The sequence below is a fragment of the Thrips palmi genome, unplaced genomic scaffold (assembly GCF_012932325.1).
Source record: "Thrips palmi isolate BJ-2018 unplaced genomic scaffold, TpBJ-2018v1 HiC_scaffold_18, whole genome shotgun sequence".
NCBI classification, from domain to species: Eukaryota; Metazoa; Arthropoda; class Insecta; order Thysanoptera; family Thripidae; genus Thrips; species Thrips palmi.
In genome coordinates this window covers 12470153-12484566 of record NW_023144627.1, presented here as the reverse complement: position 1 = coordinate 12484566, position 14414 = coordinate 12470153, and the positions used below count along the sequence as shown (strand labels likewise).

General features: G+C 50.8%; 3 protein-coding genes across 4 annotated transcripts in view; 1 reads left to right on the top strand and 2 right to left on the bottom strand.

Annotated features, from left to right (window-relative positions):
- Positions 1 to 442: 442 nt before the first annotated feature.
- On the bottom strand, positions 443 to 5224 carry LOC117644518 (leucine-rich repeat-containing protein 40-like). The gene is made up of 10 exons (XM_034384052.1): positions 4700 to 5224; positions 4403 to 4620; positions 4118 to 4321; positions 3925 to 4048; positions 3670 to 3839; positions 3440 to 3582; positions 3152 to 3355; positions 2925 to 3068; positions 2613 to 2804; positions 443 to 2538 (listed from the first exon to the last, which is right to left on the bottom strand). The coding sequence occupies exons 1-10, from the start codon at positions 4929 to 4931 to the stop codon at positions 2127 to 2129; spliced, it is 2043 nt and encodes a 680-aa protein (XP_034239943.1). The 5' UTR covers positions 4932 to 5224; the 3' UTR covers positions 443 to 2126.
- A 191-nt stretch (positions 5225 to 5415) lies between these two features.
- LOC117644519 (nuclear transcription factor Y subunit B-1) lies at positions 5416 to 7080 on the top strand. 2 transcript variants are annotated; one of them, XM_034384054.1, is made up of 5 exons: positions 5416 to 5565; positions 5901 to 5992; positions 6073 to 6227; positions 6310 to 6507; positions 6599 to 7080. In XM_034384054.1, the coding sequence occupies exons 2-5, from the start codon at positions 5905 to 5907 to the stop codon at positions 6677 to 6679; spliced, it is 522 nt and encodes a 173-aa protein (XP_034239945.1). In that variant the 5' UTR covers positions 5416 to 5565; positions 5901 to 5904; the 3' UTR covers positions 6680 to 7080. The 2 variants fall into 2 exon arrangements, with proteins under 2 accessions (XP_034239945.1, XP_034239944.1); XM_034384053.1 differs by having other exon boundaries at positions 6073 to 6233.
- An 8-nt stretch (positions 7081 to 7088) lies between these two features.
- LOC117644716 (matrix metalloproteinase-2-like) overlaps positions 7089 to 14414 on the bottom strand; it is a 41484-nt gene continuing 34158 nt past the window's right edge. Inside the window, exons 4-10 of the mRNA XM_034384330.1 lie at positions 14011 to 14154; positions 13043 to 13197; positions 9326 to 9585; positions 9146 to 9280; positions 8903 to 9044; positions 8558 to 8818; positions 7089 to 8467 (exon numbers count right to left, since the gene is read on the bottom strand). Coding sequence (XP_034240221.1) covers positions 8163 to 8467; positions 8558 to 8818; positions 8903 to 9044; positions 9146 to 9280; positions 9326 to 9585; positions 13043 to 13197; positions 14011 to 14154 — 1402 coding nt within the window. The 3' untranslated portion in view covers positions 7089 to 8162. The remainder of the gene's footprint in view (positions 8468 to 8557; positions 8819 to 8902; positions 9045 to 9145; positions 9281 to 9325; positions 9586 to 13042; positions 13198 to 14010; positions 14155 to 14414) is intronic.

The following is a 14414-nucleotide window of genomic DNA, read 5'->3' as shown; positions in this document are numbered from 1 at the left end:
GGCAGGGCCTCGAAGACCTCGAGCAGGACACACGCACTCATGCTCCTTTTTGTCTCTGTTCCCGCCGCGTGCGCGTTCGTGTCGCGCCGCGTCCCGCCCTTGGCTGCGCCCGGCCGCGCCTTCTTCGCCTCGGCTGCGTTCCGATGCGCCCTTCCAGTCCCTTCCAGTGCCTTGCAAGCTTGCAGCCTGAAAAAGGCCAAAAGGGGCGCATCCGACCCGCCGGCCGGGACAAGGAGAGGAACAAGGAACTCATGAAAAAACATGGGGATGCCTCCAACGCCGCCACGGCCGCGACGCGGGCAGGGCAGTCACCTTGCCGTTGTTCGGTCGACATTGTGTCATGTCGCGTTATGTCACGTTGCGGGAATTTGACAACACCCCGGCGGGGACTTCGGGCACTGCAGCTTGCTGGCCTGCAGGATGTAAAGTGAAACACATTTGGTGAAGTGTCCTTTTTCTATAATTCGACAGAATCATAATCAAAGATGACATTTTCCAGGTACAGTGATTAAAAAACACTAGAAAAAAACTATGGGTACAGTAGGTTTCCATCACACCACAATAAAACACAGTAAAATAAGCCTACCGGGAAATAGAGCCCAAAAAAACCACAACCGTGCCCTAGGTACTGGAGTAGACTAGTAAAGCATGCATAAAGGTAGGTCTTAAAATGTAAACGTTGAGGTACACCGTTAGCAGATATGCTCTTGACTAGGAAAAACGCGGTACTAGATAATGACTAAAAAGCAAGTTGCGGAATTCCACAGAGAAAGACACAAGAAGAATATCGATAAAACGTGAAAATTGACAACATAAAAAGTGCCGGGTACGAACCTCAGTCCACAAAACGGGCTCATTCAATCTCCCTTCAGCTCCATCAATCACAGTATCATCACTCCGATTAACATCCAATGTGTTCTAGAATACTGAATCATAGCACCACTCCTTCATCATTTCCTTACAGCTAAGGAAAAACTAAAGCAAACATAAAAGTAATAAACATAAGAAGCCTAAATTGAAGCAAAATAATATTTGTACTAACGTTGGTAACTAAAATAATCACAACTAAAAAGCAAGACAAAAAAAAACGAGTAAAAAACAAACAAAAAATAAAAACAATAGAATAATATCTTTTTATACCAGCACCCATACGACATGGTAAAAAGTCGACCTTAAAAATACAAGACGAATTTCTAAACACGGCGATAACAGAAAAAGAAAATAGACTCTATTCTATCCCTATTGGGTTTGTACGTGAGTAGGGAGGAACTGTCTTTTTCCTTTTCAAAAATCTACTAATTTGTTTTTTTCTTTTAAAAACTTGCTATATACTTATTGGCACCAGCTGCACATCAAATGCGAACTACACGTTTATTTCTTTGGACCACACTCTGTGAAGTACTTTTCTTTTCAACGAGAAAGGGAAAGCTACACAGACACCGTTCACGTCGAACGGGCTGCGCGTAAAGGTTGTCTCTCTGTCGCGTGGTGACAGGTTAGCATCTGTAGTGCAACGAAATTCAGGTACAAATTGTTGTCAACAGGTTGCGGCGCTCAATAAAATATCATTTGGGTTCTCGTACGGTTCGGCTGAAGAAAACCATACAACTAACGCAAAAAAAACTCCTACAGCAACATATCGGCTTATTTTCTTTTGGAATACAGTGCAAAATAAAAATCATTTGCAGTTTAAACATTCACATTCAGCCGTATTGGAGGCCAGTGTTATGGTGTATACATAAAAAGAGGACTAGAGGTACAGTATTTTGACATTTCAAACAAAGTCATGACACACCACACGAGTGGATTACGGGGATTCCAAGCTAAAATAGGCAAAGCATATTTCCTGAGCAGGTATAGCAGGTACGAAGTGCATCAGCATGGGTGATTAACAGAACTATTCATGTGACTTGAACTCCCATGACCCGAGTAACTTTTTTGTTTTGTTTTTGTTTGCAGCGTGACCTTATAGCAACTCCGCCGCTTGGAAGGCGCCTTCTTTAAGGCTGTCTGTGAGCTCGTGGCTGCGAGGCCCTCGACCTGACGTCGCGGGCCTCGCGGTCACCAGGCAAACGTCTCGCGCGTTTTCGGGTCCAAATTAAAGTGGACGCACCTCGACGGCGTCGCTAGAACACGATGTGCGACGTGTAGCTGTTCTGGCGCGGCGGGTCGACGAGCATGCCCGGCGCCGTCCCCGAGGCCGTGCCCGCGGCGGCGGCCAGCCTGGCCCTGAGCGCGGCCAGCTCCTCGGCGGGGATGCGGTCGCGGAGGTAGCCGAGCACGCAGGCCGTGCCCTTGGCCAGCACCTCGTGGCGCGGGATGCGGAACGTGTTCCCCTCCAGGCTGAGCGCGCGCAGCCCCGACAGCAGCCCCAGCTCGGGCGGCACCTGGTTGATGTCGTTGTTGGTCAGGTCCAGCACGGCCAGCCGCGGCAGCGTCGCCAGCAGCAGCGCGTCCACCACGGTCACCTTGTTGTCGCGCGCGTTCACGATCTCCAGCCCCGGCATGCCCTCCAGCACCTTGGGCAGCTCGGTGAACCTGCGGCAGGGTCACAACGTCAGCGTCTCGGTAACTCTCTGCACCGCCGTGGCGCCACCACCAGCAACACGTACTTGTTGTAGGCGATGTTGATCTCGCGCAGGTGCGTCAGGTCCGCCAGGTCGGCGGGCAGGGCGGACAGCGCGTTCTGCTGCAGATCGATGTAGTGCAGCTTCTTGCACGCGCCCAGCACGCCGTCCGGGATGGCGGCCAGGCGGTTGTCGCTCAGGTTCAGCTCCGTCAGCGTGCCGGCCAGCACGGTCAGCCTGCAACGGCAGAGAGAGAAACACGGTGAGCGCTGAGCAAGGGAGCCTGCAGCCCGGCGGGTAGGCAACCGGCGGCCCCGCCGTGCCACGGCTGCGTTGCTGCGTTGCGGACTGCCTTACTTCGGGGGCACAGCCGTCAGCAGGTTCTTGCACAGGTCCACCGACTCCACCTCGGCCTCCGCGGCGTCGTCGAACAGGGCCTCCGGGACCTCCTTCAGCCCCTGCATGCCCAGACTCAAGGCTCGGCTCCCTCTCATGCGATACCTGGCCACAACAAAACAACATTTCTCGTGAATTCCGTCATAGTCTCCAAGGCAACCAAGAGCTTCCCGCCAAGCCCCACGCACTTGTCCGGCAGGGCAGACTTCTCCTGGCGAGGCAGGTTGACCTTGGCGCGAGGCGACTGCTGGTTCGGGTCGGACTGGCCGCGCAGCATGCGAAGCAGTCGCGCCGACCCGCAGTGCAGCATGTCTTGCCGGATCTTTTTCAGGGGGTTGCCTTCCAGAGCCAGAATCTGGAGCTGGGGCAAGAAACCGATGCACGACGGCACGCTGTCAAAGAGAAAACAAAATGATAAAAGGAGATAAAATTTGTTGCGTTTATGACGGCAGTGTCAATGTATGGTAGGCGCTTACTCTTCTATGTTGTTGTTGGCCAAGTCTAATCGCACCAGTCCTTGCATGTGAGTCATTTCCTCTGGAATTAGTTCGATCTTATTTTCTCGCAAATTGAGGACTCGCAAGTGGCCCAAGTGATGAAGCATTTCCCCATAGATCTCCTGCGGAAAAAGTCAAAACATAATAAAATTCAAAGGTGACATAGCACGCTTTCAGTGTATGAAATGGAGCAAAGGGAAAATATTTACACTGATTTGATTGGCTGAGAGGCTTAACTCACGAAGACATGAACATGTCGCCACATCAGGCATTGTTTCCAAGCGGTTGTCTTGCAAATGAAGAAGCTGGAGTTTACGCAGTTCACCGAGAGGAGGCACACTACCAAGCTCATTGTGGCTTAATATCAGCTGGGTAAGTCCTATTAAAATTTTCACGCAGTAAATTTAATTTGTTAAAGGTCTTATCAGAGAAAATCAGAAAAATAATTATTTTATGAATCTTACCCATAAGGCCGGACAGTTCTGGTGGTACCTCTGTCAAATGATTGTGGGATGCATCTAGTTTTAATAAAGCGGTGAGAAATCCAATACCGAGAGGTATGGATGACAGCTCATTGTGTGATATGTCCTGCAGAGAAAATAAATATTTAATAAAAAGATGGAATGTCAAAATGATTTGATGCAAAAGGAAACTTACAATAGATTCCAGTCGATAGAGATTGCCCAAGTCTTCTGAGAGTTCATCAATTTTATTATGGGCAAGGGAGAGAACTCTAAGTTCTCCCAGGTCATAGAAGCTTTTAGGCAGTTTTTTAAGCTTATTGTGGCTTAGGTCCAGTTTTTCGAGACGGCCAAGACTACCAATTTCTTCAGGCAGAACTCCAATGTTATTATCATGAAGCTGAAATTTAATATAGGGGTGAATGAGTGGGTGTTAAAAATCAGCATGGAGAGAGGCCAAGTACAGAGGAACCAAACTTACATCAAGAGTTGTCAGAAACTCTAACTTTTTAATATCAGCTGGTATAATGGCAATATGGTTGCAGCTGAGATCTAACAGAGCAAGAGCCTTTTTCTCCCACCATCGGACATCAGCTTCCTCGTCTTCAGTGTGCTCATCTAGTTCAGACTTCAAAAATGTTTGATCAATTCTTTTGATTTCTTCTTCTGCCTCTTCTAGTGCCCAAACTCGCGCAGGAACTAACGGAAAGAAGGTAGACCGATCAGTACTTGTCAGGTAACAAAACCTATTGCAAGCAAGAGACATAATGTAACATACCAGTAGCAAGTCCCTTCCCTGCCAAGTTGAGTTGTCCAGTCTTTCTTGCATGGAGAATGACTCTTTTAGTAAGGTATTTGTCATCATCATTTTGTTGTCGAAAAACAGCGTCCAAGTTGTTGACAAAACCGTCAGGGGGAGCTGACCGCCTCTTCTGCTCTGAACTGATCGATGGCCTTAGCTTGGGGATACCTGATCTAGGCCTTGGGCAGGTTTTGGATGCTTTCGACATAGTTGACACCTTGCACTGTGAGAATCTGCGACCATTGAAACGTCCTTGAATGGAGCACTAACCAAGGCGTCGCCTGGTGTTGCCTCGAACAAATTCAACGCGCACGAAACACCGGGCTGCAGGTTCAACTCAACTATTTGCGTCTCTCAGGTAGCAGTCCTGCTGAGTTCCACGGCCTTCATGGCCACGCGAAGCTTAAAACAGCTGCATCCCCACTGACGTCGCGATTGTTGTGGTTGTCATTGTGTGGTCTTCTGCTAAAGGTGTCTGCTCGACCCAAACACCAACCCGAAAACACATTGCTATTCGTCTGCTATGAAAAACTGATACAAACGGAGAAAACCTTGAAAAAAAAAAAGTATTTTAAACTGTTTTTTGAATGGTCATGATAGCATCGCTCCAATAAAAGATACCTTTTACGTATATTTTTAAATTTAACTTTCGATTTATTCCAACAAATTGTAGATTGATCAGGTGCTCATTTGTCAGTTGAGGTTTGTTACGTTGGTAGTGGGAGTTCGAGACATCGAAAGCGGTTTAACGCTTCCGTCGTGGCTGTAAACAAGCTTATTTTGTTTACCTGTTTTCAAATTTCTGGTGCTTTTTTGCGTTAACCGAAGTAGCTTTCAGAAAGGTATTTGAAGAGTCTTTGATTCTATTTATTCAGTGCAGAAACTGTTGAATAGTTTCACTCTTGAGATAGTTCCTCGACAATGTTGTGTCTCGTAGAGGTTATAAGATGCTTCAACCGCATGATGCAATTCTTATTCCTGCCAATTTGTTACCTCTTTCGTATTTCATACATTAATTTCTAGTGTACCTTTTCGGTTTACTTCACATGATTTAGTTTGCCGTATCGAATATCTGCGATTTGCATACCCCTCCCCTATTCACTTATACGAATACTTTGTTCGGTAGACTACCTCATTGAATTCTTTTTAATACCACATTTTTGGTTTTGTTCTACAGTAAAATGGAAAACAGTGAAAGTGGAGACGATCTAGGGGCTGGGTTTCTCAGTGGTGATGGTCATTACTTAGTACAGGCGGAGGATTTGGATGGTAAGGGACTCTGATTTTTATCGGGAAGGCTTAATCTTATTGTTTCTCTTAATGAAACTTTGTTTGTCGTTTGGTTTAAGATGATGACCCAGATGCTGTGATGACTGGTGAAAATACAGATGACTCCAACCATGAAGATGACAAAAACGGTTTGCCATTGCGAGAGCAAGACAGATTTCTACCTATAGCCAATGTTGCCAAAATTATGAAAAAAGCTATACCTGAGTCTGGCAAGGTAAAGGTAATGTCACAATCACAGTAAACCGGTTCCATCCTGAGTTTTAAAAAAATGTTTTATATATTTTTCTGTATTTTAGATAGCAAAAGATGCCAGGGAGTGTGTCCAGGAGTGTGTATCTGAATTCATAAGTTTTATCACTTCTGAGGCAAGTGATCGTTGTCATATGGAGAAACGTAAAACTATTAATGGTGAAGATATTCTGTATGCCATGACAACACTAGGGTTTGATAACTATGTTGAACCATTGAAACTGTACCTGCAAAAGTATAGAGAGGTATCTAATTTATACTGTTTCTTTCCCATTGAATTACTGTATTTCCTATTGAAGATAACTTTTCATTTTGTCTTGAATTTTCCCTTTTCAGACTACGAAAGGGGACAAAGGGATTCCTTCTGGAGATGGATTTGAAGACAATTCATTTAGCAAGTTTCTAGATTTTGAATAGTAATTTTGTCATTGTTTAAGAAAAATGTCTGAGGAATCGTCTCATGTCATTGCTAAGCCAACACCAATAATGGGGGTTTGAACCCATTCATGTTATCTTGTAATAAGATTTTTTCATCTTTGTCATGCTCTCTTCCCTCATTTGTACATCTATCATATTTGTATTTATTGTGTATTTAGCTATAAGTAGAAAATTAAGGTTTTGTTTCAATGTTTGAAGCTTTAGTTTTGAGCTGCAATTGTTTAAGCTCCATTTGCACTGAGCTATTGTGATACTGCAACTTTGCTAAATTTTTGTTTTTGTACTTACTTTAGAGATATGTGCTCGAAAGTACTAGCAATTTTTTTGGTATAAAATAATGCACATGTAAAAAAATTTGAAATAAAAGTATCAAACCAAAACGTAGAAATTTCTTTTATAAAAGTTTAATCATCCAAGGCACTGAGACTTTTACAAAGATGGACTTAAGGTTCAATATCACATTTATAAAACCAAAATATCAAAAAATTACAAAAAGAGTACACGAGAGTAGATAAATGCATGTTCCAGAAGCAAGTCACTCCAAATAAATCATATCATGTTGAGTGGCAAATATACCTACAAATCACAGATCATCATAAGAGCTCTCCTGAAAATAAGTAGTTGTTTCAAAAATATATACAATAGAACTCAAGGAATTTCCGGAGTGCCTCACATCCATTAATTTGGTGATGAAAGTAACAATGGAGAAAAACTCTCACAACCTACCATCTATCCTTCCCTCAATTATCACAAAACAATGAAAATTTTACTTTTGCAGATCATACTAGTTCAAACCAGAGGGAAAATGTTACTCTTTCCACCCCTCAACTACTCATTATTTGCAAAGAACAGAACAAAAAGACATAAACTAGCCAACATTTTCATTCATAGTCATCTCATCTTTGGATAAATTCACTTGTGACGGTGAATTGAAAGACTTCTTATTATCTTTGATCACTTCAAGTATGGACACTCATTCATGAAACATGCAGACAAAATATATTCAAGATAAAAACTTTCATTCAAAATAATATCTTTTTGCTTTGGATCCAGTAATGGATGAGTAAAGTTAAAGGTAAAAATATATAATTATGACTAGGGTTGCCCACTTCTGGGTCGGCATATTTCATCTATACTTAAGATAGGATATTCTTAATAACTAACCATCATTGGTCAGGAAAAAAGAGAAGCTTGTAGGACAGTACAAAACTAAAGTGGCAGTGGGCCTAACAAATCAGACAGGACTCAAGGACATAGGATATACTTTGTTAGGAGTCTCATACACTCTGAAATAAATACATACATCAACTGAGGAAGTTTCGACAAAGAAATCATATCTAAATAATCGATGAAAGTAATAAATAATTTGTGTACAGCCTAGTGCATATTAGTGCTGTGCACTAACTTAAATGGTTTGCCATGAAAACAGGCATTCACAACATTAAAATTGCACATTATTGAGCTATAGTGAGAGGTATGAAGAAAAAGAGAGACAAAGACACAACACAGTCATGGTAGAAGTAATTTGAGGTGCAGCAGAATCATCATCATCATCGTCGTCAGCATAATCAAAGAATTGGCTAGAAAAGCTACTTTCAATATCGTTGTAGATGTCAATAGAATTTTCCTCCCAATCAAACCATCCCCCTTTTGGCTCCGGACATCCCATCCAGAACGGTGCGGATGGTTTGGGGAGACGATGCTCCACCCTCATATTCATATCATTGAATCTCCAATACCCCTTGCCTTTGAAAAAGTATGTTGTTCCTGTGGGAAATAATTCAAAAAATTATAAGAGTGACTGTATACCAAAAGTGACTGTATTTTACCATTGAAATTTGTCATGATGAATCTCACCATTGAGTTGAGCGACTGCATCAATGTTGTATCCAACTCCACGCCACATAGCCATGTCTCGAGGGTAGTCCAACTCGATTTTCCCTATTTCCTCATCTAGCCTCCAGTACATACTCCCAGAGAATAGATATGTTCTGCCATTGTAACCCCAAACCATGGCGTCATCTATGTGGGTCAGAGTCGAGGGAAGCCCCAAGTCGGTCAGAGGTTTGGGGAACCCTGGCACAAGTTTGTCTGCGGCATAGACATAATACTCCTTGCCTGCAACAAAGCCACAAATATTTTTTAATTAAAAAGTCTGAAATGTGAGAACAAAACATATTTCAGAATAGAGCAGAATCTTACCAATAAAGAACACTATCTTCCTGTCGCTCCTCTCGTACACCGCATCGACGCGGGTGAAGTTCTGCGGCAAGCCGCCCCACAGCCGCTTGATCTCGGCGGGGTAGCCCTGCTCCAGGCCCCTGTCCCCGATGCGCCAGAGATACTGGCCATCATGCACAAAAAGTTAATTAGTCAAGGGACAGTTTGTTGAGAGAAAATTAAAAGATAAAGTTGCGGTCGCTCGGGGCCCACTGGGAGACTCACCTGGTCCTTGAAGATGAAGACCTCCCTGCGGATGACGGCCACCGTGTCGTAGGCCGTGTTGCAGGTGTCGGGCTTGTCGGGCTTGTCCGGCCGCTTCCTGCCCGGCGAGTGCGGCGGCTGCGCGGTGGTGGGGGCGATGCGCGGCGGCGCGGGGGCGGGCCTGCCGGGCACGCCGGGCACGCCGGGCCAGCCCCCGCCGGGCTCCCTGTCCCGGGGCGAGCCCCCCGCGTCCGGGTCCGGGGTGTACGGCTTGATGCGGTCCCACAGGCGGCCCTTGGTGCCGTAGATCTGCATGATGCCGTGCATGTCGTCCTCGGGCAGCTGGAAGTCGCGCGGCAGCTCCTGGTAGTGCGGCGTCATGAGGGCGCCCGGCACGGACGAGTGGGACAGCCCCAGCGAGTGGCCGAACTCGTGCGCCGCCACCGCGAACAGGCTGATGCCTGCAACCAGAGAGTCTATCAGTGTGCGTCCTCGTCCTCGACCTCGGCATCCCAAAGCGTGTTGTGGGGAAGCTGTTTCATCGCGAGGGTGAGGGTTTGGCGCCTGCGAGGTAGGCCACCCATCCAACCAGCGACACACCGCTGTGGAGACGGTGGCCCACCCCGCCCCTCGTCTTCACAGGGGCGAGGTAGGCCACCGTCTCCACAGCGGTGCCTGGCGGGGCGGGTGTTGGCCTACCTCGCAGGCGCCAGGCCGCAAGAGACCGCGACACCGACACGGTGGAACTGCGCTTTTTATTCACGTGCCTCTAATCCCCCCCCCGGATGCGCGGTGCTGTTTTCCGGCGGAATTTGAATTGTGGTCGACACTGGCGGTAGGCTATCCAAGCAATCCACTCGCCGGCCTCGTCCCGCGGAAGCCCCGCCCCGGGGTGTCCGTGTCGCATTTCCATCCAACAACGACAACGACACGGGGGGTAATTCCGTTATTTGAATCGGCGCGTGTTTCCCGCCAGACCCTTCCCCGCCGGTTTGCAAAGCGTTTCTCGCCGACAGGCCGACACGGGCCGAGTTATGAAACATGAGGAGAAGGCGCGACACGCCGGCGAGAGGGAGGGAGAGGGAGGAAGCCAAATCCGATTTGCGCGCCTTGCCTGCGCTGCAACGCGCCGCGCCGCGACGAGTCTCCAGTCTCCACTTTTCCGCGAGTTGCAGAGAGAGAGAGAGAGCAAGGGATGGCCGAATATTTGCGTAAGCCCCATCGACATGACGTCCTGCCCGGCGGTGCGGCGTGCTCGCGGCTCGCGCACTCCAGAACTTCTCTGGCGTTGTTTCCGGAGGGAGTGCGTGGCGCGCGCCGCACTGTGGTGGGCCAGAGGACCCGTGGAGGCGGCCAAAACTCAGGACGCGTTTGGAGCTCCAAGTCACTAAATGGGACTCGACCCAAACGTGTCACCCCACCAATGGATTGCTCTCCGAACGAGGAATCGTGGGGTGCTCGCGGCTCGCGCACTCCTGAATTCTCTGGCGTTTCCGGAGGGAGTGCTGGCGCGCGCCGCACTGTGTGCCAGAGACCGTGGGGCGGCCACAACTCGGACGCGTTTGGCTCCGGGTCAGAATGGACTGACCCAAACGTCCCCCCCCCCAAGGACCTCCCGGGTACCATTGCTGGGCCATAGTTCGTTTGAGGCCTGTAATGCATCTCTGCCTCACAACGTCTAGAATTGGAAGCTCCACCGGTCTTCTGGCCCTCTGTGCGCCGGTTCGGCGTAGGTGGAAGCCGCCTCAACTTCGGGATCGGGACCCGGTGTACCCCCCGGCAACCCCGGTGTCCTGTACCATGGGCGCTTAGGCGGATTGCATCCCTCCTGCCTTGAGAGTAAGAAAAAAGGGGGGCCCTTCTCCAACACCCGCTACAGGCGGGGCCGCTGCAACTTCGGTTGATGGGCCGGTTTTTAAACAGGCTTATACCCCCCGGGATCTCGTCTGTATACGCCCGGGCCTAAGGGCGGGTTTGACGGTCAATCTCTCCGTGGGGCCTTTGCTTTGCCGGGTGGTCTGACCAATGTACACTCGCTGTCCGGCGCTCTCTACGGAATGTCAGGTTGTTCTGACCATTTAAAGGATTATCATCTCCTCCGACGTCGGTGGCCCGACCGGCTCATTAGGGAGGCGGATTGAAAAATAATACATCGTCGCCCCGATGCCGAGGCCCCGCCGAAGCGCAGTGTTTTTTGCCCCCAGCGGAGTGGCCAGGCATGTGACTCTGAGCGCTAGGCTGCAAGCTTGACGCTGGCGTCGTGTTGGACGAGGGGTTTGAGTTGCAGGAAGTGGGAGTCGAACCGACTCACACGGAGAATCGACCTGACCCTACTGCCGGACGGCACACAGTTCGTAGGCTACCACGGCTTACCAAGGGAGGATTAGTAGTTTGCAGGAATGACCGCACGTGGAGTCTAAAGTCCAGTTTGAGGCCTCGAACCGTCCGAAAAGGAAAGGAATATGAACTCGGGCCGTGCAATTGACCGCACTGTGCAAATTTGAAGTCGACAGTTTCGCACAGTGCGGTTCAAATTTTATTTTTTTATTTCCTTTCTTTTGTGGAACGGTTCGAGGCCATCAGAGCGGAGCCGTGTAGAACAGTCCCACACGTCGGGGGTTCGATTCCTAACAAACATTAACATAATTTTACTGCCTCGCCCAGTGTGGTTGAAAACCGTGACTTCAGCCTACGAACTGCATGTGCCGTGGTGGTCTAGGGAGTAGAGGCGTCGATTCTCCGTGCTGAGGTCGGCGGTTCGACTCCCCAAACTTCTTGTGAAATTTTGACCGGGTCGGTCCATTCCTGTCGCGTCAAGAGCCCGCCTCACGCCGCTCCCTTCGTCATGGGCCGTGGTGGGCGAGCGGCAAAAGTCGTGCGGTCCCGGCAGTAGGGTCCTGGGATCGACTCCCATCATTTCATTACATTTTTCGACTGGCTTCCTTCCACTGCAACTCAAACCCGTCGTCCAACACGACGCCAGACGTACAAGCTTGATAGCGTAGTGGTCAGAGTCACATTCACCTGGCCACTCCGCTGGGGTGTCTAAAAAGCAACTGCGCTTCGGCGGGTTGGCCTCGGCACTGGAGCGACGGAGTATTTGATCCGTCAATCCAGCCACCCGTAATTGGTCGCGGGTGGGTCCTCCTGATTCGTCGGGAGGAGATGATAAGTCCTTTGAAGCTGGCCCTTAAACAAGCTGTATGTTTGGTAGAGAGCGCCGGACAGCGGGTGTACATTGGTACAGACCACCCCGCGAAAAGCAAAGGCTCTCAAGGCAGAGAGAGACTGTCAAACCCGCCCTTCAAGCCCGGCCCATATACAGACGAGAACCCCTGGGGTCGCCGCCTGTAAAGCACCGGTTCCCCCGATCCACCGAAGTTGCAGGCGGCCCTCCGACCTGTGTGCGGAGGTGGGAGAAGGGCCCCCCTTTTTTCTTCTTTTTTTCTCGATTTTTGTATCCGGGGGGGCGGGGGGGATGCATTGCGCCTAGGCGCCCAGGGTACTATGGCCCTAGGCGTTGTGTACCCGGGGGTACCCGGGGGTACTCTGCGCCGACGGGTACAGCTCGCCTCCTACAGCGGCCGGCGAAACAAAGCGTCGCGTCGCTCCGCCGTGACGCGCTTGGAATCGCACCATTGAATCGTCCACTCGGTTAAAGATTTCCTCCCCTTCCTCTAGTGTAACCCGGACGCCACCACCGCGACGGCGTCCAGTGTTGCCAAAGTACAGAAGGCTTCGCGGAGGAGACAGAAAACTCGGTCTCGGGGGCTTCGTGGCTTCGCCAACGCGGTGGACGGGCAACCCTCTCGACACGGATCCGCCGGAATATTTCGCTCCGCTGGCCGCCCCGCCCCGGCCGCATTGTCCGGGCCAAGCAGGCGGCAAGGCAAGCCCCCAGACGAACGAGAAACCCACCGCCGTCCGCGCCAGGGCCGTCGTCCAGCATGAACCACTGCTCGTCCTCGTCGAAGTGCACGTCGCCGTTGATGCCCACGCCGTCGCCGGGGAAGAAGGCGTGCGCCAGGATGTTGCCGCGCCCGTCGAAGTCGAAGCCGTCGTTGTGGGCCAGGCTGCGGGCAGACAGAGCGAGACGGCGCGACTTGAGAAAACAAGAATCGCGGTGGCAAAACAGCGCGTCGCGTCCCCGCCGCCTTCCTGCTGCCGGCCGGACAGTCACGGCGGCTGTCTCTCTCGCACCGAGACGGCGCGCCCCGTGAGTGCGAGAGAGACAGAGCGAGAGGATGCAGCGGCCGGCGCCACCCCGAGGCCCTCGGCCCGAGGCGGGCCGAGGCGGCCAGGGGCACTGGCAGGCACTGGGGGCGTAGCAGTCCGGCGGCCATATCCGGCAGCGCGTCTATTTCCGGCGTGGAGTGCCGCCCGGAGCGCGGCGCGGCGCGGGGCGTCGACGGCCACCTCGTAATTGGGTTTTGATTAGCCGAATGACGCCCCCGTCGCCGTGGCCCGTCAGAAGAAGCAGCAGACTCATTCCGAGAGTCGTTTTCGTCGCTCTGTCTCTCTCGCACCTTGAGGGTACGCCCCGCGAGTGCGAGAGAGACAGAGCGACGAAAACGACTCTCGGAATCAGTCTGCTGGGGCCATTTGCGGAAGTAGTTGCCCTCCGCGAGGAATATGGAACGAAATGTTTGCAGTTCGGCACGTCGTCCAAACCGCGGAAAGGGGGGGGGGAGAGAGAGAGAGAGGAGAAAACAAAGCCATGGCGACGGCTCGCCAGGCTCGCCAGGCCAGACACAACATGTACTCACTACATTCCGGCTCGCATTTCCATTTAGAGCTGATCCATTTTTCATGGCGCCGTTTCCGTTTCCCAACAGCATCAGCAACAACAACAACAATAACAACAAGGGCGAGGCTTGGGCACTCACCGCTTGAAGGACACCTCTATCTCGGCGTCAGCGCGCTGCTCCCTGAAGGTGAGGTTGGAGACGCTGGCCCAGACGTTGAGGGCGTCGTGGAGCTCGCGGCGCACGCGGCCGCGGTCCATGCCGACGGGGATGTGGCTCTGGAGGCTGCAACAAGCACGCGGAGCAGGGCGTGAGCGTGAGGGGGCGTGGCGCGGCGTGGCGCGGCGTGGCGCGGCGTGGCGCGGAGGGCGTTAGTCCTTGCATTATGCATTCCACGGGAAGGGAGGCTGCGCCGCTGCGGTGTTGTGAGCGCATCGCGCCCGCCCTGGCCTCGTCGGCGGCGCCCTGGCGCCCTGACACAGGACAAGCGCGGCGACGACCGCCACCGCCGGCCTCCGCGAAAGCCGTCGACGGCAACCTCCGCC